Source organism: Triturus cristatus, chromosome 1_1, assembly GCF_964204655.1.
Source record: "Triturus cristatus chromosome 1_1, aTriCri1.1, whole genome shotgun sequence".
Taxonomy (NCBI): domain Eukaryota; kingdom Metazoa; phylum Chordata; class Amphibia; order Caudata; family Salamandridae; genus Triturus; species Triturus cristatus.
The window spans coordinates 1,152,002,215-1,152,027,912 of record NC_140579.1 but is presented as its reverse complement, the minus strand read 5'-3'; the positions used below and the strand labels follow the sequence as shown (position 1 = coordinate 1,152,027,912).

At 46.9% G+C, this 25,698-nt stretch overlaps 1 protein-coding gene across 3 annotated transcripts in view; it reads right to left on the bottom strand.

Moving 5' to 3' along the window:
• LOC146871765 (guanine nucleotide-binding protein G(t) subunit alpha-2) overlaps positions 1-23,280 on the bottom strand; it is a 253,477-nt gene extending 230,197 nt beyond the window's left edge. For 2 of the 3 annotated variants that reach the window (XM_085651289.1, XM_085651286.1), the window contains exon 1: positions 4,175-4,474. In XM_085651289.1, the coding sequence (XP_085507415.1) occupies positions 4,175-4,292 (118 nt within the window). In that variant the 5' untranslated portion in view covers positions 4,293-4,474. Of the gene's footprint in view, positions 1-4,174; positions 4,475-23,167 lie in introns of those variants that run through there. The other variant, XM_085651288.1, reaches the window with a different exon arrangement.
• Positions 23,281-25,698: the final 2,418 nt, after the last annotated feature.

Sequence of the window (25,698 nt, the reverse complement as noted above, 5' to 3'; positions counted from 1 at the left end):
ATCATACTGCGTGTGTGCTCCAAGCAGCACCAGGATGTACACACAGCTCTCCACCCCCAGGCCCACAGGCGGAACCTCGGTGCTTCCGGGCAGAAGGAAACCCGCGGGCACTTCATTTAAATCTCAGTGCGGCGCTTGGACACGTAGGAGGTTCCTGGTAATTTATCAAACCACATGTGACTTTATATTGCACCCATTGTATGCATCAGAGGCGAAGCTTGATGACGTCATCTTACAGAGAGTGCATTTAAACGTACAGACTCCCTTCAAAGAACGGCGTGCTCCCTTCGGAATTGTCACACCCTACTGTCTATTCATTTCAAGGAAGCTTGTCCTGGGGGCATAGGCACCTTTAAACATACCATACTCTCACGAGTATGGAGTTTAATGCATGCGTAGAAAGAACTTCGTGTACCGAAGGACTTTTCATTTCTTTTATTTTTTGGTTGGTTTAGGGGGTCGTGAGCGATGTTTCCTAAAGTGCAATCTACACACGGAGACTCATCAAAGATCTTTTCCCTGATAAACTCATTTTAATTGTCCACTAATTTGCGTAAATCACTTTTAAACCTGGAAATAATTATCTGCTAAATTTATACAACCAAACACCATCAAACAACATAAACAACCAAGCAAGGGTTTTATTCCGTTGGGATGAAAGCATGCCTAGATTAAGGAAGCAGTATGGTTACCATAAGGATGGTAGAACATGCGATACAAAATGCTAATATCATTACAGAACTCAACATGTCAGCTGAGACTTTATCTGTGCTCCATTCCTGTGACACAACAATCATTTAATGTGCCGGTTGTTCCAAACAACACTTAAGGGCTGCCAGAACCAGAAGCACTCATATAGGCCCACCACACAGTGAAGCCCAGGTAGGGAAAGAATACATGGGTGCTTTGTTTTGGCTTCAGTAAAAGTAGGTGGTACTGTTTTTAGGTCTCACCTACGTAGCGCGCAAGCGCTGCATTCGGAGCGACCTTTTGGAATCATGCCGTACTTTTTTGGAAACGCGTGCATGTACTGCACTGTTTCCAATGAGTACTCGTGCATGTATAGCGATTCCCTTGCGGGAGCGCCATCTGTTTTCAATTAAAGCACCTGCCGCTGCTCGCTCCCGCAAGATAAACGCTGTACATGCCCTCAGCGTCTACAGGCATCCAGTATCAAATCAGTTTTGAGCTTTGGGAATCGAGCGTCTCTGCAGTCATTTTACTCCCGTCTGCCCACTACGTTTTTGGATGAGAATCATGTTGACTGGAAAGCAGGGCTGGCTGAATATGTTGTCAGGACAAGGTGTGACTTTGCAGTTTGCTCCCTTTGAAAACATCTCTCTTGTAGTAGTAGCCTTGCAGTGCTGTAGTGCATTTTTTTTTTTATATAGCGCTCCGCACACCCCCGAAAGGGTCTCTCAGGCGCTGTGCACATACCGCTGTGGAACCCTTCCTGGCCTTTCCCTGTGAAGTGCCCACTCCTGGGCACCCCCAAGGTGAAGCCAGGCATCCTAGCGCTTATGGGGCCGTTGTGGAGATTAAGCAAGCTATTGCCCAGTGTTGCAGAGTGGGACCCATGATTGGAATAGGCACTGAGGCGAGAATTATTGGGTCCAGGGAAATTGAGCCCAAGACCCGCCGAGGCGGGAATTGAACCCTGGTCCGGGCCAGACCTCTGCATCAGGGTCTGCCGCTCTAGCCATTGAGCCACACTTCTCCACGCTTTGTTAAACAATTTCAACCAGAATACACAAGGTCTCACATATCCGCTTGTTACTAAGGACACAGCGTTTCAAGGAGGGGCTTTTTTTTCATTGCAGTCATTTTACTCCCGTCTGCCCACTACGTTTTTGGATGAGAATCATATTGGCTGGAAAGCAGGGCTGGCCGAATATGTTGTCAGGACAAGGTGCGACTTTGCAGTTTGCTCCCTTTGAAAACATTTCTCTTGTAGTAGTAGCCTTGCAGTGCTGTGTTAAACAATTCCAACCAGAATACACAAGGTCTCAAATATCTGCTTGTTACCAAGGACACAGCGTTTCAAGTGGGGGGCTTTTTTTTTTTTACTTACCATTGTAGTCTGTTATTTTAAACCAGTCGCTTTCACTACAGCAACATTAGGCTGTTAAACTCCCTGGGCAGGCCGCAGCATTGTATCCCGTGCAGTGTTGGTTTTATAATGGGATAAACAAGACTACAGTTTTTGGCATGGGTATCGTGGCCAAATGGTTCCATGTCTCCCAGATACCACTTTTGCACTTCTAAACTTTGCATTTACGTACAAGTGCATTCTGGGGGTTGTAGTCTTGGTTCAATTTAATCAAGCCCTTTGGATCAACACACCTGATAACAATGATATATAACAGCAAGGTCCCGAAATGGAAAAACGGCGTCCCGGTGACATGGAGCCATCTGGTCTACCTGGCATGGTTACCTTAACTAAATATTACCCTTAATCGTTCCCATCTCCCCTTCCTCGTTGACACGGGCCTCTAAGCCCCTTATTTGCCCAACGGTTCTTCCCAGCCGAAACCCGACTTAACTTTGCCTAGTATGGCCCAGCCCCCACCGCACCTCCCCGGCTCAGTTGCACTCCGTCGCCCCATTACACTACCTATCTTGTAATTGAAATGTTGGCAGGTCGCGATAGGCGGTGATGGACGACTGCCACCAGGAGGTGACTGAACAGCGATGCAAGTGCGCGTGCGCGCGCGCCGACCCCAACCCCAGGGACTTCGGTGCTGAGCCCGGCTGTAATTAAAGACCTATTGAGTGCGGCGAAGTGGGGCTGGCCGGGAGAACGGGGAATATTGACTGCCGTCAGAGGGGGCGGTGCGGAGACGGCACATTAGGGAACTACAGAGGAAAGTCCCGCACGGCTAGCAGCGGCCTACTAACTGGGCAAGGCAGCACTGCAAATAGTAACCACGATGATGGAGAGGTAAGGCCTTCAGAACAATATCCCAGGGACAAAGGCAAGCCCTCGCAAACGTTTTATTTATGTTTTGGGGGGTTATACAGACCTCGCACATTTTCCCAGCTCCATGCTTTGAATAGCTCGGTCAGTCCATGTTTTTACTTTACCCTCTGCTACTTGTAGTTTTGATCTTATAATGGACCAAAATAGCCCCTTTGATCCCTGAATGCAAATACAACAAGCATTGGCATTGCCAATAGGTCTCGCCTTTGGGACCTTATAAGTATTTAGTTAAACAGCACACTATCCCTGGTGCAACAACATCAACTGTTGCATGGCTAAACACTTATACAGTCCCAAAGGAGAGACCTATTGGCTATGCCAATGCTTGTTTTAATTTTGAAAAGAACTAGAAGACTGTGCTGTCTGTCGGGGAGGGAGTTGGTGCTATTTTCTTTTGCAGTGTTACAGTTTTGTTTGGCTCCTTTTTCACCGGGTTGAAGAGCTGAATTAATTCTGTTTTGTTGTATTACAGGATTGGCATGGGGTTTTTATTAGTTTTTTAGTAAGGTTGAGGCTTTGGTTAGGTTTTTTTTATTAACTGGTGAATGGTTGAATTTAGAGTTAGATGGTCGGTTTAAGGCATTAGGGTTGGCAGTGATTTACGTTTGTTTTATGTTTTTCAACAGGTTGTTGGTTATCTGCAGAATCAAGGGAATGATTTTAGCTTTTTTATATGATTTAAAGTTGGTACAAGATTGTTTTGTATTTTTAGTAAAGATGAGTGTTGGTCTTTATGGTGTTTAAGTATCCGTTTTTGCTAGCCTGATGATGGTCTGTTTTTTAGTACGACTAATTTGTTGGGAAGGTGACTCTACAGATAGGCTGATAAACAGATTTTATGTTTTCTAGAGTCTAGTTTGGAGGGTGGTGCCTGTAGTTTTTAGGCAGTTCCAAGATGCTAGATTGGTTTTTTTTTCAGAAGAGGTAGAACAATGGGTTAGGAGCATTTCAATAGAACTGGAAGGTTTACTTTGAGCTGACCTGTCTAGGTTCTAGATTGAGGTTTTAGTTTGGGTTTCTTGTGATGGTTGCTTTTGGGTTTCCGTAGGTATGACAGATTGTTTTGGGGGAGTTTGTGAGGAGGTTGGTTTTGAACTTTCAGTTCAATTGAGTGGTTGGTTTTGCGCTTTTCAGCTGAACTGAAGGGTCATCCTTTCATAAAGGTGCAAGGGCTGTGTGTCCGGCTTTGCTTACCAAGAAGTAAGAGCTTGACTGTCTTGGCATCCTTGTCGGCATCTTCCTGCAGCTTTTTCTCCAGCTCCTTTGACCTCTTTGCAAGCTCTTTGTCCTCTGCACTGGCGCCGCTCCCCATGCTGTCGGTGTCCTCCTGCTCCAGGTCTTCCCTTTCAGGAAACCCCTCCAGTGGGGAGCCCACAGAGGAAGAAATGGCGACGAGAGGGTGGATCAACCAAAGGGATGGAAAAGATTGCTGGATGCTGGCTGCTAGGAAAGTGCGGCTGCCCTGCGCATCTCTCCAACCTCCTCTCCTGTTACCTTAATTGGCAGTGGATAACACCGGCTCTTACTTGAGATTGTCAGTTTTCCTAAATCTCCCCACGTGACAGAAGGAAATCCTATTAAAAGGCTGAGAGATTAAAGATGATTGTCTAGTAATGTCAGGCAGGGAGGCCAGGCTCGAGGTGCTTTGCCTGCCCACAGTAGCCCATGCTACAGTTCTGGTTGCCAGGAGCAGCCCAGGGTACTTAGGTATCAATGTGCAAAGTTAATTCTGCAGTTTAGGTTCCCAAATCAGAACCTAACAGTGCTCGATCCTCAAGGAAACAATATTTACACCTTTCCACCCCCTCCAAAGTGTGTCTGAGTGTCAAGTGTAGGATTCTTTGTGCCAGTACTCAATAGGGTGACCAACCGTCTGTAAATTTCACGGACCGTCCGTAAATTGGACCTCACGTCCGTTGTCCGTGAGGATCCCCTTTACGGACGCCTTTTGTCCGTAATTTTGGGCTTTGCAGGGAACACAGCTGTTCCCTGTGAGAGGCCTCAGCTCCCTGATGGGGCGCTCATCTGTGAAGCACAAGAGCAGCCCCACCCCGCCCATTGTCATTCTGTCTGTGGCTGATTGCCACATACAGAATGACAATGGGCCAGTCTGTGCTCTTACTGCATGCGGTGGGCCTCCTCCTGTCTCAGTCTAGGGCAGGACATTCAGTCAGGTGAAAGAAAGGAACAAAAACGCCCATGCTGCTATGTGAGACTCCAGTTCATGAAAAGGTGGTGAAATAAAAATAAAAAAAAGGGTTATGGGTCTTTCACTGTCTCATCATTTTAAAACTGAGGCATTTTCAATGTTATTATTCAACAAAGCCATGGTTGCTGCTTTTTTTATTTTATGCAATTAGCAACCATTGACAAAGCCAATAGTTCTGGCGGCCCACTTTTCTTAGCATAGATTTTTAGCTTAGGTGTTTTAAGCCACGCCCTTAATTACATCGAACATTCCCTTTGGAGAGACCCCCTAGTTTTTTCATCCCACTTAAAGCCCTGGAAACAACACCATGTCACAGTGGCACTGTGCATCATAAATGAGTCATGACTTCCACTTGTTTGGATTCTCTATGTACAGGGGCATAGTGAGCCCTCTCCCACCCCACCCCTTGCTTTAGGAACTACAGCAGGGGTGAAGTCTTTTATGGGCCTCTTCTGTCTGCAACTCAGCTCATAATTAATGTGGAAAGGTGTGTAAGTGAAGGGATGGCTGGGTGGATTAGTGAAAGGGTGAATGGATGTACGGATGGATAATGAGTGAAAGGATGGACAGATCAGTGAGTGGAAGGATGGAGGAGAGAAAAGGTAATAGATGAATGTATGGGTGGAAGGGTAGATGGTCAGGTAAAAGGATGGATGAATGAGAGAAAGGGTGGATGGATGAGTGAAGTAGTGAAAGGGTGGATGTCTGAGAGAAAGGATGGATGGATGAGTGAAAGGGTGGATGAGTGATAGGGTCAATGGATGGATTCATGAATGGATGAGTAGATGGATGGGTGGATGAAAGGGTGGTTGGCTAAATGAAAGAGGGATGGAGAGAGAAAGGGAGGATGGATGGATGGCTGAAAGGGTGAATGGGTGGATGAATGAGTAAGTGAAAGGATGGCTGGATGGGTGAAAGGGTAGATGGCTGGATGAGCGCAAGGATAGATAAGGTGAAAGGATGAATGGAGGGATGGATGAGTGAAAGGGTGGAAGGATAAGTGACTGGGTGGATGAATGAGTAAGTGAAAGGATGGCTGGATGGGTGAAAGGGTAGATGGCTGGATGGATAAGTGAATGGATGGATGAGTGGAAGTGTGGATGGATGAGTGTACAGATGGATAAGGTGAAAGGATGAATGAGGGATGGATGAGTGAAAGGGTGGATGAGTGGAATGATGGATGGATGGAATGATAGATGATCGATAGGTTTGCAAATGGTTGAGTATTGATATGGACGGGCACGCAGATGGAAGGACAGAATGAATGGTGAAAGACTGAATGATGGATGAAAGAATGATAACACCTTGTAGCCCCCATTATCTTAAGTAAATTTCCTATAGATTGACTTTCACATTTATATGAGTCATTGTCTCTATATAATGTGTGTGATGTAAAGCACTCCGACACCAGATCCTACTTACTTGGGATGAGTAGCACTATAAAAGAAATTAAATACACATGAGAGAGGGTCCATGTGAAGAGGAGGGGAGCCATTGGAGGGTGGTAGCCTGGCCCGACTGGCCGGACAGTGCATGGGGCGCTTTCCTAGGAGACTGGAAAGGTGGGGGGGGGGGGGCCAGACGGGCAGATTTGTTACCACAAAAAGACCTGCACATTTTCTCAAAGCTGCGCGCATACTGAAAAAACATGAGGTTCACAATTGTCTCAACCTAATATTAAGAAACCATGCCGGGATGGACAGTCCAAGGAGTACTCTCCTACATGCAGGTACTACCTCTTAGGAATATTTGTTAAAATATTTGTGACGATACAATAAATGAGCCCTGATGAAGTCAGTGATGTTCACACATCTACCTGACAAAACACATGTTGGCTAAAGGGGATTACTAAAGAATATGGATTGAAAGAATAAATCAACCTGAATCCAAGAAGATTTGAATGTATTTGTTTTCATAAGATTGTTATTGGAGTTGGTTGCTCGGGACTTTCTATATATTGTAAAGACTGGGTTTTCTCAGCCACTGTGAGAGCGTAGGAGGCCCTTCTCTCCCTTGAAGCACCACGGAATTGGATAAACGTGCAGTCACTGTGGGAATATTTACTAGGTTTGCGCAAGATGCCCAGCCACACCTTATTGTTAGTCAACCTAATATTAACTTCTTTTCACTTGTACTTAAGTGGCTGTCTATTTACTTACTTATATACTATTGCGCAACCTCTTCTGATGTGTCTGTAAAACTTACCTTTTGTCCTGAATTTTGAGTTCCTGTCCTGAATTTTTGTCATGAAATTTGACCCTTTGTTCTGAATTTTTACATTCACCGTCCTGAATTTGCACCCATGCCAGTTAGTCACCCTAGTAGTCAACAGTCGAGAGCATCTACAGCCATCGACCGGGCAGATGCGTCCTTACCCCATCCAAATATTGTAAAATGCCACATGCGATAATGGCGTCTGGACAAACCAGGTTCGGAAGCAGGGTCGGATTGGTAAGGTGGGCACTCAGGCAATGGCGGAGGGGCTGGTATTCACGTTCCAGCTGTGGGCTGCTTTTTTGGCAGCCTGGAGCGCCGATTTCAGCTGCGTCTGGTGTGTTCAGAGGTCGCCAGCGGCCTGGTGGGGTCCTAAATCGCCTTCTTTTTTTTTGCAGATTTATATAGCGCGAACTCGAACCGAAGGTAATAGAACGCTTTACATGAGCACCAGTTACGTTACACAAGGACACATTCATTTCTGGGGGCAGATGGGCGTCCATTACCTCCCTTTTATCAACGGGCAGAGGTGTCACTGCCTTTCTCTCGCTGGGCCAGCCAATTAGTGTGTGCACACTGAGCATGGGCAAAGGGCCTGAGCAGAAATGGCCTCACTTGTTTTAAAGCATTTATAAAACTTCACCGAAACAGTGTTTTGGGGAAAGGCAATATGCAAATGTGGGCCACTTTTTAGGTCTCACCTAGCGTTGCTGCGCACACGCGCCGCTCGCTGGGCGACATTTATTGCTTACAAGGACTTTCAGAAGAGGGCTTTAAGCCCCGCCCCTCATTTCCATTGGCTGGCGTCACCGTTTATGCTAAACGGTGGCCTGCCATTGGAAATGAGATTTCTGGGTTGCCTCCCTTTGGCTTTTTGGTCCAGCCCACCCGGACTGGCTCGCCTGCTTCCCGGCTGTCGTGAAGACTTTTCTTATCTGCTTGTTTATTTAACAAGCAAATAAGAGAAGTCTTCATGAAGGCTGTGAAGCAGACAAGCACAGGCATTCCGAGGGCACCTGTTCCCAGCACTTCCTCCTCTTCTCCCACTTGTTCTCTCCGCAAACACAAACAACGCACCCAGAGGCAGTTTTGTAGCGCCTTCGCAGTCAGTGGACTTCCCCTCTTCAACACATTGTGTGATTCTGGGCAACTAATTTCACCCTTTGTGCTCCATGCGCCATCCGAGAAACGTGGACTTTGGTCTCGGCTTCCCCGCTTCCACACATCGTGATTCTGGGCAAATAAATTCACCCTTTGTGCTCAATGCCCCATCGGTGAAACTTGGGCTTTGGTCGCAGCTTCCCCGCTTCAACACATCGTGTGATTCTGGGTAAATAATTTCACCCTTTGCACTAATTTGGAAGTGTATATGCCACAGGTGTTTACCAAGGTGGCATTTAAGGTCATTGCGGGGTGAGGTGGTGGTCACATTGAGATACATGAGTGAGTGCTGCAAACTGTTTGGTTAAACAATAGTGTTGCTAATGCTGCCGCCGCTCGTCCAAAGCAGATAGAGGAGCATCCCGGCACAGCGCTTGTCCAGAGGAGGGGGGCGCTGCTCTGCCTGCACTGGGGGATGAGGCCGACTGCCTCCATGCGCCATCTGTGAAACGTGGGCTTTGGTCACAGCTTCCTCGCTTCAACACATCGTGTGATTCTGGGCAAATAATTTCACCCTTTGTGCTCCATGCGCCATCCGTGAAACGTGGCTTTGATTGCTGCTTCCCCGCTTCAACACATCGTGTGATTCTGGGCTTCGCAGCCAGCGGACTTCCCCCGCTTCAACACATTGTGTGAGTCTGGGCAAATAATGACACCCTTTGTACTCCATGAGCCATCCGTGAAACGTGGGCTTTGGTCGCGGCTTCCCCGCTTCAACACATCGTGACATTCTGGGCAAATAATTTCACCCTTTGTGCTCCATGCGCCATCCATGAAACGTGGGCTTTGGTCGCGGCTTCCCCGCTTCAACACATCGTGTGATATTGGGCAAATAATTTCACCCTTTGCACTAATTTGGAAGCGTATATACCACAGGTGTTTACCAAGGTTGCATTTAAGGTCATTGCGGGGTGAGGTGGTGGTCACATTGAGATACATGAGTGAGTGCTGCAAACTGTTTGATTAAACAATAGTGTTGCTAATGCTGCCACCGCTAGCCCAAAGCAGAGAGAGGAGCATCCCGGCGCAGCGCTTGTCCAGAGGAGGGGGGCGCTGCTCTGCCTGCAACGGTGGACGAGGCAGACTGCCTCCATGCGCCATCCGTGAAATGTGGGCTTTGATCACGGCTTTCCCGCTTCAACACATCTTGTGATTCTGGCCAAATAATTTCACCCTTTGTGCTCCATGCGCCATCCGTGAAACGTGGGCTTTGGTCGCGGCTTCCCCGCTTCAACACATCGTGTGATTCTGGGCAAATCATTTCACCCTTTGTGCTCCATGCGCTATCCGTGAAACGTGGGCTTTAGTCGCGGCTTCCCCGCTTCTACTCATCGTGTGATTCTGGGCAAATAACTTCACCCTTTATGCTCCATGCGCCATCTGAGAAACGTGGGCTTTGGTCGCGGCTTCCCTGCTTTTACACATCGTGTGATTCTGGGCAAATAATTTCAGCCTTTGTGCTCCATGCACCATCCGTGAAACGTGGGCTTTGGTCGCAGCTTCCCCGATTCAACACATTCTGTGATTCTGGGCAAATAATTTCACCCTTTGTGCTCCATGCGTCATCTGTGAAACGTGGGCTTTGGTCGCGGCTTCCCCGCTTCAACACATCGTGTGATTCTGGGCAAATATTTTCACCCTTTGCACTAATTTAGAAGCGTATATGCCACAGGTGTTTACCAAGGTGGCATTTAAAGTCATTGCAGGGTGAGGTGGTGGTCACATTCAGATACATGAGTGAGTGCTGCAAACTGTTTGGTTAAACAATAGCGTTGCTAATGCCGCCGCCGCTCGCCCAAAGCAGAGAGAGGAGCATCCCAGCGCAGTGCTTGTCCAGAAGAAGGGGGCGCTGCACTTCCTGCAACGGGGGATGAGGCCGACTGCCTCCATGCGCCATCCGTGAAACATGAGCTTTGGACGCGGCTTCCCTGCTTCAACACATTGTGTGATTCTGGGCAAATAATTTCACCCTTTGTGCTCCATGTGCCATCCGTGAAACGTGGGCTTCGGTCGCGACTTCCCCGCTTCAACACATCGTGTGATTCTGGCCAAATAATTTCACACTTTGTGCTGCATGCGCCATCCGTGAAACATGGGCTTTGGTCGCGGCTTCCCCGCTTCAACACATCGTGTGATTCTGGGAAAATAATTTCACCCTTTGTGCTCCATGCGCCATCCGTGACACGTGGGCTTTGATCGCGGCGTCCCCGCTTCAACACATCATGCGATTCTGGGCAAATCATTTCACCCTTTGTGCTCCATGCGCCATCCGTGAAACGTGGGCTTTGGTCGTGGCTTCCGGCTTCAACACATTCTGTGATTCTGGGCAAATAATTTCACCCTTTGTGCTCCATGCATTCCTCTATAACCAGAGCCTCTGGAATTATGTGGCAGCGGACGATTAAATTATGCGGCAGATCTGACTAAAATATGCAACAAAAATGGCGAATTGAGCGGTGTAATGCAGCACATTTTGTGATGGTATTACTTCATTATTTTGTCATTTGTTCTCAGGTTAACACTGTCCGGGCAAATGTTTTACCTCATCAGTATCAATTTAACACACAAATAAAGCAACACATGTCACCGCTTTTTGTTGTTGTTGTTTTATTTATGCTTTTATTGCAAAGAACCAAGTCAGCAACATATGAAATAATAAAATATATTGTGGATCAATGCAACATAGACAAATACTAGATTTGTTTAGCATACCCATTAGAGGCATCTCTGCCCCCCAGTTGCTGCAGTTTTAGTAACTTTTGATCAGCTTGATCTAGCGACATTTTTTTGACAAAATCTGCAGATTATGCAGAAGATCATGGATTGTGTGCTAAATTAATAATTTATGCGGAAAACGCACTGAGCACAAAAATCACATAATTCCAGTGGCCCTGTCTATAACCCATATCGGTGCTGGTATGTGGCCAATCAAGTTTTAGAGAGAGGTTTATGCATATCATCTTCATTTATAAAACTGTTGTTATACAAAAACTAAACTTATAAAATGAAATATATTCTGTTTCTAATAGATCCTGGTATAATTAGGAGTGTTTGTACTACAAAATGCATTAGGCTGTAAAGCACACACCAGCATTTTATGAGCAAGCATTTGCAATGCAATAGGTCTTGCATTTGCGAGAGTGTAAGCTATTGGCATTGTAAATGACAATGCCTTTTATTTATCTGTTTTCAAAACCAATACATAGATAAAAGGTTTGTCATTTACAATGCCAATAGCTCAAATTTTCAAAACCAACACATAGATAAAAGGTTTGTCATTTACAATGCTAGTAGCTCAAATTTAAACAAAGGCGAGACCTGTTGCATTTTCAATGCTTGTTTTTTAGCGTGCCCGGGCAGATTTTTAATCCCAATCCAACCCTGTTCGGAAGTGACGCAATGGCGTGAGAATGTGTGTGAGACCTAAAGCAAACAAGCATTTGCAATGCAATAGGTCTCGCATTATGAGCAGTTGGCATTGCTAATAATAATGCAACACTAGCTATTGGCTTAGTAAATGATAATGGCATTTATTTATGTGTTTGTTTTATAAAATAGATTAAAAAAGGCATTGTCATCAACAATGCCAATAGCTTAAACTTTTGCAAATGTGAGACCTATTGCATTGCAAATGCTTGTTTCAGTACTGCAGGCTTTTTTAAAGTTTTAGTCACTACTCAAAATTAAATCCATTTTATCAGCGTTGCCAGTGCTCCTTTATGTTTAATGCCATAAATGAAACACAATGTTCTAAGCAGATTGCTAAATAGCATCTCCAGCCCCGATCACAATGTCTCACTTCATGCTGGACAGTGGGCACCCTATTTTCATGCAGCACCAAGACGGGGTGAACTAATGCACAGACTGAGGTCTGTCAGCCTCCGAGGCTCAAAGCATTCCTTGCAACAGTCCGCTGTGTCAAGGTACTGCCATGTGTACAGCACACACTCTGCAACAGCAAGTGGTTTCAAAGTTTGGGGTGACTTCCCAAACTTTCCCGAGGTGTTCATAGTGTTTGGTGACACCGTATTTATGCTGACAGCCCAAAAAACTGTTTTTGGTTGTGTGTGGGTGTTGTGTGTGTGTGTGTGGTTGTGTGTGTGTCGTGTGTGTGTGTGGTTGTGTGTATGTGGTTGTGTGTGTGTGTGGTTGTGTGTGTGTGTGGTTGTGTGTGTGTGTGGTTGTGGTTGTTTGTGTGGTTGTGTGTGTGGTTGTGGTTGTGTGTGTGTGGTTGTGTGTGTGTGGTTGTGTGTGTGTGTGGTTGTGTGTGTGTGTGGTTGGTTGTGTGTGTGTGTGGTTGTGTGTGTGGTTGTGTTTGGTTGTGGTGTGTGTGCGTGGTTGTGGGTGTGTGATTGTGGTTGTGTGTGTGTGGTTGTGTGTGTGGTTGTGTGTGCTTGTGGTTGTGGTTGCTTGTGGTTGTGTGTGTGTGGTTGTGTGTGCTTGTGGTTGTGTGTGCTTGTGGTTGTGTGTGTGGTTGTGTGTGTGCTTGTGTGTGTGTGCTTGTGTGTGTGTCCTTGTGTGTGTGTGTGGTTGTGGTTGTGTGTGTGTGTGTGTGGTTGTGTGTGTGTGGTTGTGTGTGTGTGTGGTTGTGTGTGTTTGTGTGTGTGGGTTTGTGTGTGTGGGTGTGTGTGTGGTTGTGGGTGTGTGGGTGGTTGTGTGTGTGGTTGATTGTGTGTGGTTGGTTGTGTGTGTGTGGTTGGTTGTGTGTGTGTTTGGTTGGTGTTGTGTGTGTGGTTGTGTGTGCTTGTGGTTGTGTGTGTGGTTGTGGGTGTGGTTGTGGGTGTTTGTGTGGTTGTGTGGGTGTGGTTGGTTGTGTGTGTGTGGTTGGTTGTGTGTGTGTGTGGTTGTGTGTGTGGTTTTGTGTGTGGGTGGTTGTGGTTGGGAGTGTGTGTGTATGTTGGGGTGTGTGTGTGTGGTTGTGTGTGTGTGTGGTTGTGTGTGATTGTGGTTGTGTGTGTGTGATTGTGTGTGTGGTTGTATGTGTGATTGTGTGTGGCATGTGGCTTCCATGGCACAGTAGCATGTGGCTACCATGGCACAATAGCATGTCGCTACTGTGGCAAGTGGCTTCTGTGGCACAATAGTATGCCGCTACCGTGGCATGTGGCTTCCGTGGCACAATAGCATGCGGCTACTGTAGCATGTGGCTTCTGTGGCACAATAGCATGCCGCTACTGTGGCATGTGGCTTCCGTGGCACAATAATATGTATCTACCATGGCACAAGCCCTATGTGTTTTTTGTATTCAAACGTATTATCATAATATGTGTGAATACATAAAATAGGAAGGGCTTGTGCCACGGTAGCCACATGCTATTGTGCCACGGTAGCCACGTGCTATTGTGCCACGGTAGACACATGCTATTGTGCCACTGTAGCACGGTAGCCATGTGCTATTGTGCCACGGCAGCCACGTGCTATTGTGCCACAGTAGCCACGTGCTATTGTGCCACGGTAGCCACGTGCTATTGTGCCATGGTAGCCACATGCTATTGTGCCACGGTAGCCACATGCCATTGTGCCGATGCACAGTTTTACTGGTTGGATAGAACATGTTGTACAGTAATGCATAATACTATTATGCATTATTGTACAGTATTTTCAATCTAACCAGTAAAACTGTCCTGTGTCCGTCCCCTTACAAGTTATTACATGACCACACAGGGTTCTCATAACTCACATGTATGTAGTGTACACGCACAACAAAACGTATAAGTAAAAGATACATTTTCTGCTTTTATTCCACAATTTGTTTGCTTCATTTTGCCTCTGCCGCCTAAACCTGTGAAGCCCACGTTTGTGCCACTCCCTTTCACAGCAGCAGCGCGGTTGTGAAGAGTGTGAGCCGCCCACAGCTTGCACCAGTGCACAGTGCGTGTGTGTGTGCAAACACGACACTTGTACACACGGATCTCCGCTTCCTGCAGAGTGGTGGGTGTGCTAGAAAGGGGGGGGGAGCATCACATGGTTAGAACGAGGGGGGCAGGGGCCGCCTGTACCCCTAGACAAGAGATGCAAGTATCTGACTTGGAAGCACCTCCCAAGCGCCTGGGGAAAGTCAGATCCGGCCGAGCCGCTGTCTAAAGCCAAGGGGCACAGAGATCCGGGGTGGTCGGACGTGGATATGGATGCTAGAAGTGTACGGCACTTTCATGTCCCTGGCAAGGTTCATGATATATAAATATCCACATATATTATACATATGTACATACATAGATACATACATACATGCAAACATACATACATATATACATACCTGCATACATAGACACACACATATGTTCATACGTACGTACTTACATACTTACATATTTACTTACACACATGTTCATACATACAAACGTATACTGATACGTACATACATACATTCACACATACGTATATAGATACATATGTAGATGCATACAGCTGTACATTATACATACATACGTGCATACAAGCGTAAACTGCTGCTAACCTTTGCATGTTCACCTCTGGCTCAGACCTCATGTGCACCCATACCATTCCTGGCCAAGCCAGTTCTAAAGCGGCGCAAACACCCAGCAATTCATGGCATGGGCGCTTGTTAGAAATGGGATCTCTGGTTGGCTAAGGCTTGCGCCAAAACCAGGCAGAGACCACCACTCTAAGTCAGGGCTGGGGAGTTACATGCCAAAGATAACCCCTGCTCACTCCCTTGGTAGCTTGGCACGAGCAGTCAGGCTTATCCCGGAGGCAATGTGTAAAGCGTTTGCGTGCGCACACAGCAACAACACCCTAGGCCCACCACAAAAGAAACTCCACACAAGGTTATATATAAAAAATAGCCTTTATTGTATTATAATTAGGCTTTCCTGTTTTCAGTTTCTATTTTTGGTAAATTCTGGTGGGGTTTTTTCAGTTTTTTCAATACCTTAAAAAACAGTGGTTATCAGTGGTTACACATTTTCGCGCCATTAAAAACAACAGAAACAGTGTTTTTACAGTGTTTATGGAATTTTAATTTAATTTTAATTATTGTTTGCTTTCTGCACTAATGAGGTTTATGAGGTCCAAATACATTTTTACTGCACCAGAATGGACTACAGAGTCAATAGCATTCTTCTTTAACTGTGAAGATTATATAGATGTTTTCAGCATACCGTCTCTTACAGGGAAGCACTTCAGCTTAAGTATCGATTTTGACAGACCATCATACAACTTTTTGACTTACTTAGCTGAATTACTGAAAATACAAACAATATCACTCCAATCTTTATTTAACTTGGTAGGAACTTTTTGCAGCAGCATTCCAAGCGATACTGCGTTCCATTTTTACCAAACGTCTGGTGTTATGTTTTCACCACTATCTCAGATGCTTGGTGACAATTTTTTTTTCACATATACCAGTCCCTTCATCTTGCATTGAATGTTTTAAGCTTGGGGTGTTTGGCAATTCACTTGCAATCAACAATGACTTACTAGAAAAGGGGGATGATGTATCAAAGGATTTCACCCATTCTCTGTCTGTGGGTAAATGTGATGGTACAAATTAGGAAAGATTCTCATGAAACCAGCCAAATGTAACCAAAATATAAAATATGATTTTGATATTTCCAGATTCTCTACAGTTTATAAAATAAGTAAATAAGACCGAAAACATGCTTCTAAACACTGCATCTTTAGACCAAAGACCACAAAACTTAGAAAAGCAGAAGGAAGAAGAGACAATGTTTTAGTGACATCCATAAACAACAAAAATCAAGCAGAATAAAGTTAGTCCAGTCTTTCTTGATGCTACCTTGCATAACAAAGTTACATTGTATTGGCCCCTTCAGGGAGAAATAAAAATGTCTCTTTCACTCATCATTTCCTTTCTTTGAATGACACTTAGTTTGTGGTTGCAAAGGTGTTTTTTCAGTGTTTATATGTTTACACCAGTGATGGCTATTTTCCTTTCGGTAGGGTTTTATCAGTTATTATAGGTTTAAACCTAAAACCATACAGCCTAATTATAATAAACACATTAGATGATAATCACATAATTTACACTGTGCCAACTGGCACTGGGCAGAATTTGACAGGGGACTATTTACACAAGACAGGGCCACATGGACCACTGTCAGAATTAGCACAAATCACCAATTGTAAATGTAGAACATATACCAATTGTAACACGAATTATAACTGTAGAGCACAACCAGTAACTACTGGCACAATAATGACCTCAGCATTATCACAATAGAATCAGGTATAAAACCTATCCTGTATACATCACAGGGGCATAAACACATTATGCAATTTCTCACAAGTCTAACGCATTAGACCCTACCTCCTAAGTATAATTACACTAGGGGCGTACATCACACAGGGAAGTATAATCTCCCTAACATAAACCTAAACAGGTAAAACAACCTCCTATGCAGAAATCATATCTAGAGGTATAAAACACTGGGTGCGCAAAACATACTACACACGGTACATTTCCTAACACCATAAGCATTAACACATGGTGAGCAAAACATACTACACACGGTACATTTCCTAACACCCAAAGCATTAAACCACAATAGTACTTCAATCACATTAGGGTCCGGTTGCACCAGAACCTAAACGTAGCAGCTGCCCACTACTTGCTGGGCAGCTGGGGACAAGAACAGGGCCTAAACGCTGCAGCTGGCACTAAGTGCTGCGCAGCTGTGGAAGTCAAATATGAGGAAACCAATGTGCCCCACTTTGGAGCCATCTGGCTCAGAAACCAAACATATCCCATGGAGCGCACGGGCTCCAGAAATCAATATGCGCCAACACAGAAAAAGAAGGACTGGCCCTGAGCACTGGGGCGCGCACTGGCGTTTTAAATAAATGAAATGTGCATTTGTGCGAGCCATGGAGGCTCTAAAGATAACATGCCCCCAAACGTTGGAGCCATCTGGGGCTCTAGAAACAATTGTGCCCTGTCGTTGGAGCCATCTGGGGCTCTAGAAACAATTCTGCCTGTCGTTGGAGCTGACCCCTGCAAAATGGGGCAGCTGGAGAGGAATGCCCAACAGGGGTGGCGCAGGACTTCGGGACCCCCCCCACCGGGAGGAGGGTCTTTAAAACAAGTATTGCCATCTTGGAGCGGCCCGCTGCACCACCGGGGCCGCTCTGACCGGGTGCCTCTGCCAGGCACCATCCACTGCGAGCCCCACTAACCTGGGCTCTTCGTTGGTGCCGACAGCAGTCCTCTCTCGGCGGTGGCAGCGGGTGGGGCTCTCTTGCTCCTGAGAGCCCCGCTGGTGATTCACTGCACCGCTCCTCACCCGGGCCATGCTTCACCCGGTCCCCCGTCTCGGGACCAGGACTTTGGATGTGGAGCCCATGAGGCTCCGGGCTGATTCTTCTTCCGGGGCTCCCCCTAGCTCATGGGAGCCCCGCAACTCTTGCGCCGCTTCCGTCCCAGCCGCAGGCCCCGTCCACGTCACAGGCGGACTTCCTGACTTCCATGCGGCTGCGGCTGGGCAGCGGCGGCAATTTTGACTCTGGCAAATATGAGGGGTAGGCTCCCTCCGTTGAAAATGATATAAAGCGGGGTGGGCACCCGCTAGGGCGGACAACGCGGGGTGGGCACCCGCATCCATCAATCCAGTAAAACGAAGAGGCAGGGTGGGCACCTGCGCACCAAAAGCTAAAAATAAGCGGGGTGGACTCCCGCGATTAAAATACAACAATAGGCGGCCATGCGGGGTGGGCACCCGCAAAAGGACACGATGCAGGGGAATCCCTACGCTGGGGATTCCCTCCAAGGAGATCGCAGCCCAGCGCTGCCAGGAGGAAACACAGCGCCCAGCAGAGAGTGAAACAAAGCGCTCACCAGGTGCTAGGAGAATGCAAAAGTCCAGGAGTAAACAGAACAAGTCCTTTAGGAAGTAAGGGGCAATGACAGTCTCCCAACCATCCTCAGGCCAGGCAGGAGGGTCCAAAAGAAGTCCTCCAGCATCCAGGGCATCCAGGGGCTGGGCAGGGCCCAGGGAGGCAAGCCTTCCCCTCGGCCCCAGCACCAGCACACCCCTGGTAGATTCAAGTCAGAACACAAGAACAAGAACATTTTCACGGGGTCACAGCCCCTCTTTTATACACAAAATCCTTTGTCTCCAAAGGTGCAGGGAAGGGGCGAACCAGATGCAACTGGTTCCTGAGCACTTTGTTTTGCTCAGCCCCTCTCCCTATTCACAGGACAGGTCAGGGACATCAGACGCACCACAGGGGGTGGAGCCAGCATTGTGGAGGGAAAGCCCAGCCCTATTCAGGTCCCAGGTGTACTCCTCCCTGCCATCAACATGCAGATCCCTCCATTCGCCACCGGGGCAGACCCATCCTGACTCCTGGAGCCAGGCACGCCAGCCAATCACAAGCCAGACAGTCACTTCACATTTATTACACAGACATGCCAGCTTCTAGAAGTGGTACTTCTACACTAGACACAGTAACGCCGCACACATCATCGCGCAGCATTCAATCTCACGAGTTCGCACATACCAAACACGACCCTGCACTCCTCTCACATCAGGACTTAACACAGTCACTCAGATCCCCCATGCATTCCTATGGGAGGGTAGGTCAGTCTCACTAAAACATACACAGAGCGCACGCACTTTCCACTCGGACACAGTGTAAAGGCGCCTAGAGGCCTAAAACCACCAATGTAACATAGGAAAAAGGCTAGGATAAATGCAAAAAGTTCTAGGGGTGAACTTGCCAGAAGGGCCAAGTCCAACAGCGCTAGATGGCGCTGTGGCATTACCCATGCTCTGACCCTCGCCCTCAGGCCCGTGATGAGGCTGTGATAATACACACATGCATTGAGTATATACATCACAGGAGCGGCACGTGCGATGTTCCTTCCCATGGGTTCAGGCGTCCAAAGGCTGTGGTAACACCCGGTGCATTGATTCTATGCCGCTGCTAGCCGGCACAGTGCTGTGAGTTATGTAGGGCACTCCTGCTTGTGGAATGACAGGGACTGATAATGTTTACAGAGAGAGCTCTAATTTATAGGCAGACTAGTTTTATTACCATCCTTTTGTTGTTGATAATAGCAATACATTTAAAAAAAGAAGCATTAGCAAAGGCAATAGGTCGCCCCTTTATAAGGCGACGGCAACCAATTGCAGGCATGCAAACTCTGAAATGACTTCCCCACGTGAGAAGGGGGCAGGGCCATGAAAGAGTAGGGTCTGGTGTAGGGAGAGGAGCTTTGAGCCATCACCATTGGCCAACAGAGGAGAGGGTGGCAAGGAGAGGGCCTGCGGCTTAGAGCCCAGGTCAGCACTGTCTGAAGACATCTCGATTCGAACAAAAATGACAGAGATTTGCAAGGCTGCTGCCAACACCCTGTGTGAATGTAAAGCCCCTGGTGGGAGTCAGACAAGCAGGAAGTGGGATAAGGGAGGGGGTGGCAAATGGTGAGCACTTTCGTGGGCGCTTTGATGTTCTCAGTGGCCGCGCGGCTCACTGAGAACATCAAAGCAGCCGCGAAAGTGATCACGCAGGCTGCCAAATGGTGCGCGCGCCCGGCGCACATGCACTGTAGCTGGAGGCCTGAAAAGCCACTAGTTTGCACTTCCAAATCCCGCTTACTAAATTTCTCTCGCCAGAGTAACGCTAAAGCGCTGGCTCAGGCGAGAACTAAAAACTTGACATGGAGAGACCAGAGTATGGTGGGGAACGTTTGTCTCCTCATGAACAGTCACTCCCCTCCCTCTCACCTGCCCCCATTACTGCCAGCTTCAGCGCTGATGCCACAGTGGCTAGTCGCCCATCTGGCGCCCGCGGGCGGTATCTCACGGCAAGCTGATGCAACGTGACAGGAAGCAAGTGTCACTAATCGCTGGCCATACTTGGCAAACCCCACTAACTGGGTAATCAGGCTCTTTCCCACCCGCCACCTAAGCCTTTTAAAGTGTAGGCTTTGCGGGGGCTTATCTCATCCAGCCTCCCTCTTTAGCAGCCTCCGTCGTGCTACCGGCCCCGCACTTGCCCCCAGGCTCCTGGTTGGTCCTGCAGCTCTGAGCCCCTTATGGGATTATTGACGAGCTCAGTTTATTTTAGGTGATGCAAGTGGCGCGGCCAGGAGCGGTCTCTTCACCTGCCATGGGGGCTGTAGGTTCATCCTCTGCGAAGAGGAGGGAAGCGCACCACAGGAGACACAGACGAAGGCCAGGGCGCTCTAAAACAGCGCAGCCTGAGAGCCTGAAAGAAACTTTTGCGTTGAAAAATCTGAATTCTCCGCAAGTCAACCTTTAACCTCTCTAGACTTATTTTTTTGGGTCTGTGAACGACGCAATAAATGACCAATGAATGAAGAGTGTTGGCTGAAAGGTACTATAAGTAAGTATATTGTGCTTATAATTTTAGTAAAACCAGAAAGCCTCCATATATATTTGAGTATATTATTCTTATAATTGTGGTGAGTTCAGAACTTCAAGGCGCGACAGCCAGACCTTATATTAATAAAGCAAATTATAGACATACTTTTAGTAAAATCAAAAGGTCTTGGCAAACGCCAAACTTAAAAAAAGACAGAGGTGACTCCCTATGTTTAGGTAACCACGAAGCCGAAATGTTGGTCCACCAGTGTAACACCCAACTCGGTAAATTCCAATATGGGGAATTGGCGCCACCCCGTGGTCGATATAGAAAACTATAATAAAATACATGTCTACATGTCCTGTCAGCTATATCCATCATGTACACACGCATGATGGTCACGAGCTGTCGGTTCATCTCCTCAGCTGTGCAGACTGGAAAGGTGCTTTCCTCTTTTATGCTCTTCTATAACCAAGTGCCTGGCTGTGTGGATGGGTATTCGGTGCTGCAGATTTGTTGTTGCTATGGGAGGGTTTGTTTGAATTAGACTTTTGGTTTGTTCTGTGTTTTTTTGGTTCACAGATCAAGAGATTTTCACTTGGAATGGCCGCACTGAAATTTCCATCAACCGAGTGGCATGGCCGACTTCTCCCCCCGTTGTAGAGTTTGGAGGGCGTCCCTAGGTCACTGCGCCTAGGATGGTTTTGGACGCAAGGGGCCATGTATAACGCCATTATAAGCTCAGTTACTCGCCATGCATATTGGTTTGGTCGTGGCCAGCGCAGTCTTTGGAACCAAGCAAGAGCATTGTCCGTTTTTTCCCTCTATAATTAATAAAGGTAGAGAACGGATATGGAGAGCCTAGGAAAGGATGTTTTCTTTGTGAGTACTCAACCAGTGGCGGCTGGTGACTTTTGAAAGTGGTGAAGCGCGAACAAGTTGGGGTTGAGACTGAGTGCTTTGCCGCGAGCGTGTCCTACCGTCATAAGGTGAGTTCATGGGGGTTCTACCCACGGGAACATTTTGGAAATAGAGTGGGTAAATAGTACTTTAAGCTAATTTAAGGAAGGATTAAAGTTTATGAAGCAATGGTGAAAGTGCAGACTTGAAATATTTAAACAAAATAAACATTAAAAATGTTTAGCGTGATAAGCAAGGGTTTCAGTTATCTTACCTGCACAAGGGTTGTCTCTGCACTGCATTTATGAGGTTTACACTACAGCAGAGCAGACTACAGCCTGAGGGCGAGGCATTTGTTACCAGGCCCCGTGTTTGTGTCCTGACAAAAGGTTTGTATTGGCAGTTTAGAACCCAGAAGCCCAGAGGCTGCGAGAGCCAATTATAAATCATACATTCTAAAGCAAAGCATAAGAACGCTTAAGAAACGGCCAACTAGGAATATGTAGTCTTGCAGGGTAATGAAAATTCAGGTATCAGGAATGAAATAAACAATACTAATCTATATAGCAGTGGGTCTGGTACTACTTACGGTTGATGCATATGGGGCTTGGTTTGCTACGTGCGTCTCACAGGACACCCCGGTCCGTGAAACAGTCTTTGCCATACACCGGTACGCCAATTTGGGGTTCATGCACACCGGACACAACAGTCGAGCTAACAGTTTTGGACAGTACGGGCATTTTGATTCCGCATGTGGGACCCGGTGGCAGTTGTTAGCTCTCCTGGTTTCCACAGTACATGCCCAGGAACTGACATGCGTAACAGCCTGGGTATGTTCGTGGTTGTCAGCAGGCGTTTATCACAGCACAGGCTAAATCACAAGTACATTGTACGGCATCAATACGTTATTTATAGAGCGCCGTCTGCGTCTAGCATTAGTCTGTCAAATTTGTCAATCCTTATCGAAAGTAGGAGATAGAGTGCGCGCAAGGCTGTCCAGGCACTGTATTCTTGTATTGACGAGGAGCTCTGGCCACGTGGGTGTTAGATGTTGACGTGTGGAAAACCTCTTTTCTTGAACAACAACTAAAAGGTTCTCACCTCACCGAATACAATCAAGATGTAACATCTTGATTGTATTCGGTGAGGTGTGAACCTTTTAGTTGTTATTTAAGAAAAGAGATTTTTAGATGTACATGATGAGGCCGGACAGAGCACATCGAAGATAATACAGAGCCAGGGCCAGACCCAATCAGGCTTCCACACGCGTGACCAGCAGAGAAGTCAGGCGCGGCCGGCATGACTCGGGGGTATGCGCAGGGAGGGGAGAGAGGGAGGGGTCATGGGGGGGGGGGGGGGGGGTGGAGGTTAATTTAATGAATAAAAGAACTTACCAGGCATCTCCTCCGGTCCCGCGTCACATCACGTCTCATCTGCAACGTGTGGAAGTAACTTCTCCCCCCTCTTTTCTTTTTCCTCAACAGTCAGGAAATACTAACTGCCAATTAGGAGACTGGATGCGACGGGGGGCCTGGCGGCTGAACCTTCTTTGCTCTGTCCTGGCATTTGATAGGGCATGGGGCGACTGTGCGCAAAACACGTCACCGCCCGAGCAGGAGCCTATCTACAGAAGCCTGCACTACACTGGGCATGCGCAGTATACCTAATGGTTTGTGAATGTGAGTGAGGAGCAACACTCCTCTCTCACATGCACAGACCATCTTCTGGACTCCTGCTCGACTCTCGCCTGCGTGCGCTGTGATTGCCCACTTTCAGTCTTTCACCCGTGAAGCACATCCCGGCCCGGAAATGTAAACAGACGAATTGTAAGCTGTCAATTTGTCTGCTTACATTCCTGTTCACCTGTTGTCCGATTCTTTTGTGGGGCGCTGCCCCGACGCCCCCTATGGACCAGCCGCCACTGGTACTCACTGCAAAAATATTATTTCTAAGTCGAATAAAAGTAGACACACTTGCCAGAACTAACCTACAGCTTGGCTCCAACATCAGTGAGTGTGTCAGTAACCAAGGCCCTGACTCCAACCAGCATCGATCACATCATGCATGGTCCAATAAGGCCTGGGTGTTAGAGAAGGAGCCAGGGGGTGTATGTATGGGTGGGTGGGGGGGATACATGAGTCATTTACTAATCCTTCTGTAGGAGCCTCTAGGCACGTGCAGCACCAGGTAGAATTGAAAACCCTGATTACCACTAGATACTGTCAGTGGAACAGAGTAGCCAGATCATCAGGCTGAACCTGACATTTCCAGGTATGAAATGATCAGTTGATGCTAAAAGCCTTACAGGTAAGGTATGATATCTGCAAAATAATATGTTACATTAGCATAACTTTAGAGTACTTTAGCCATGTTTTCTGCCAATGCTTAATGCATAAAGTGAGCGCCAATGTCTGACATTTTGAGCCTTTTTTTCACATCTAGGCTTCCGATAAGAGAACCAGCTCAACTACAACGCTGAGCTCTTGTGGCAATTGGAAGGTCACCGTCCTTTCTCATGATGATCTCAGCTACCTAGATCTCTTCCAGTGGTCCATGTCAAGGCAGCTCTTAATTATTAGGTACAGAATCCCTCCTCCATATTGAATGCCGCAAGAGTAGTGGATCCACTTTAATTTGTTCAGCGATATATGGGATATCTAACTCCATATGTAGTATGCAATTTGCGAAGGATGGAGGGAGACCTACTACAGATTTAAAATATTTATTCTCAACTGTCTGCAGTGCAGTAGAGTTTGCCATCCCCCAAACTCCTGCTCCATAAGATACAGATGCTTTTACCCGGGCCTGATAAATATTCTTAATGGTAGGTAGAGGTTTGGCCCCCAGTTTTTTAGCAAAAGAATTTAGTACGGTAATGCCCCTCTCCATGACCCTCTTTCTGCCTTCCACTAGCTTTTTCCAAGAGAGGTACGGGAAAGATTCTACCACTTCGATTTTATTCCCCTCCGCATAAAAACTTGGGATTTTATCTCTGTTTCCCGCCCCTGCCACAATTACAAACAACTTTGTGTGATTAACTCTCATCTGGAGGGCACCCATAAAAGAGACATATTCCGTAATCAATCTCTGTAGCCCCAGCCCCATTCTTGCGATCAATATGGCGTCATCTGCGTAAGCCAGTATGGGAATTCTATGATTTCCAAATCTAGGGACATCCTCAGTTACCGCTAAAAGTGCTTGCTCTACTCCATTGGTGTACAGAGAGAAGAGATAAGGAGCCAACACGCATCCCTGCCGCACCCCCCTACAAATTTTAAATGGGCGCGTGCAGTCTCCATTTTTTGTGCAGCGAATTGAAGCTGTTGCGTTGGCGTATAGCTGCCTTATGAAGTTCAATATGGCCAGGTCAACCCCCATCGACTGCATTATACTCCAAAGCTTGTCATGGACCACGCAGTCAAAAGCTGCGCTCAGGTCCATGAACGCCATATATAGTTTTCCTTCCTTTATGCTAGTGTACTTATCTATCGTCAAGGCTAAGTTTAGGGCTTGATCTATAGTAACCCTCCCCTGCTGGAATCCGTATTGGGCTTGGATAAGGATGTTATTGTCCCTTACCATTTCTCTAACCTTGACAATAAAAGTCGGCCCATTAACTTTGAAGTTGTGTCCAACAGGGAGATGGGTCTATAATTATTTGGATTAGACCTGTCTCCCTTTTTGTGTAAGGTCAGTATGCTACTATGGAGTACATTAAACTTAATTACTTGTGTGTGCCAGCTAACTCAGAGGTCACTAGAAGCTTCTCAAATGAACAAGAAGGGAGTAGTTTCTGACAGCCGCATAAACATGACAACTTTGTTTCCCTTAGAATCGGAACGCGTCTCAGAATCGTGGAAACAATAGATGAAAGTTTCACTCAGTCAATCGTTCATGCTTAGTTTCTCTAGAGTTACACAGAAAT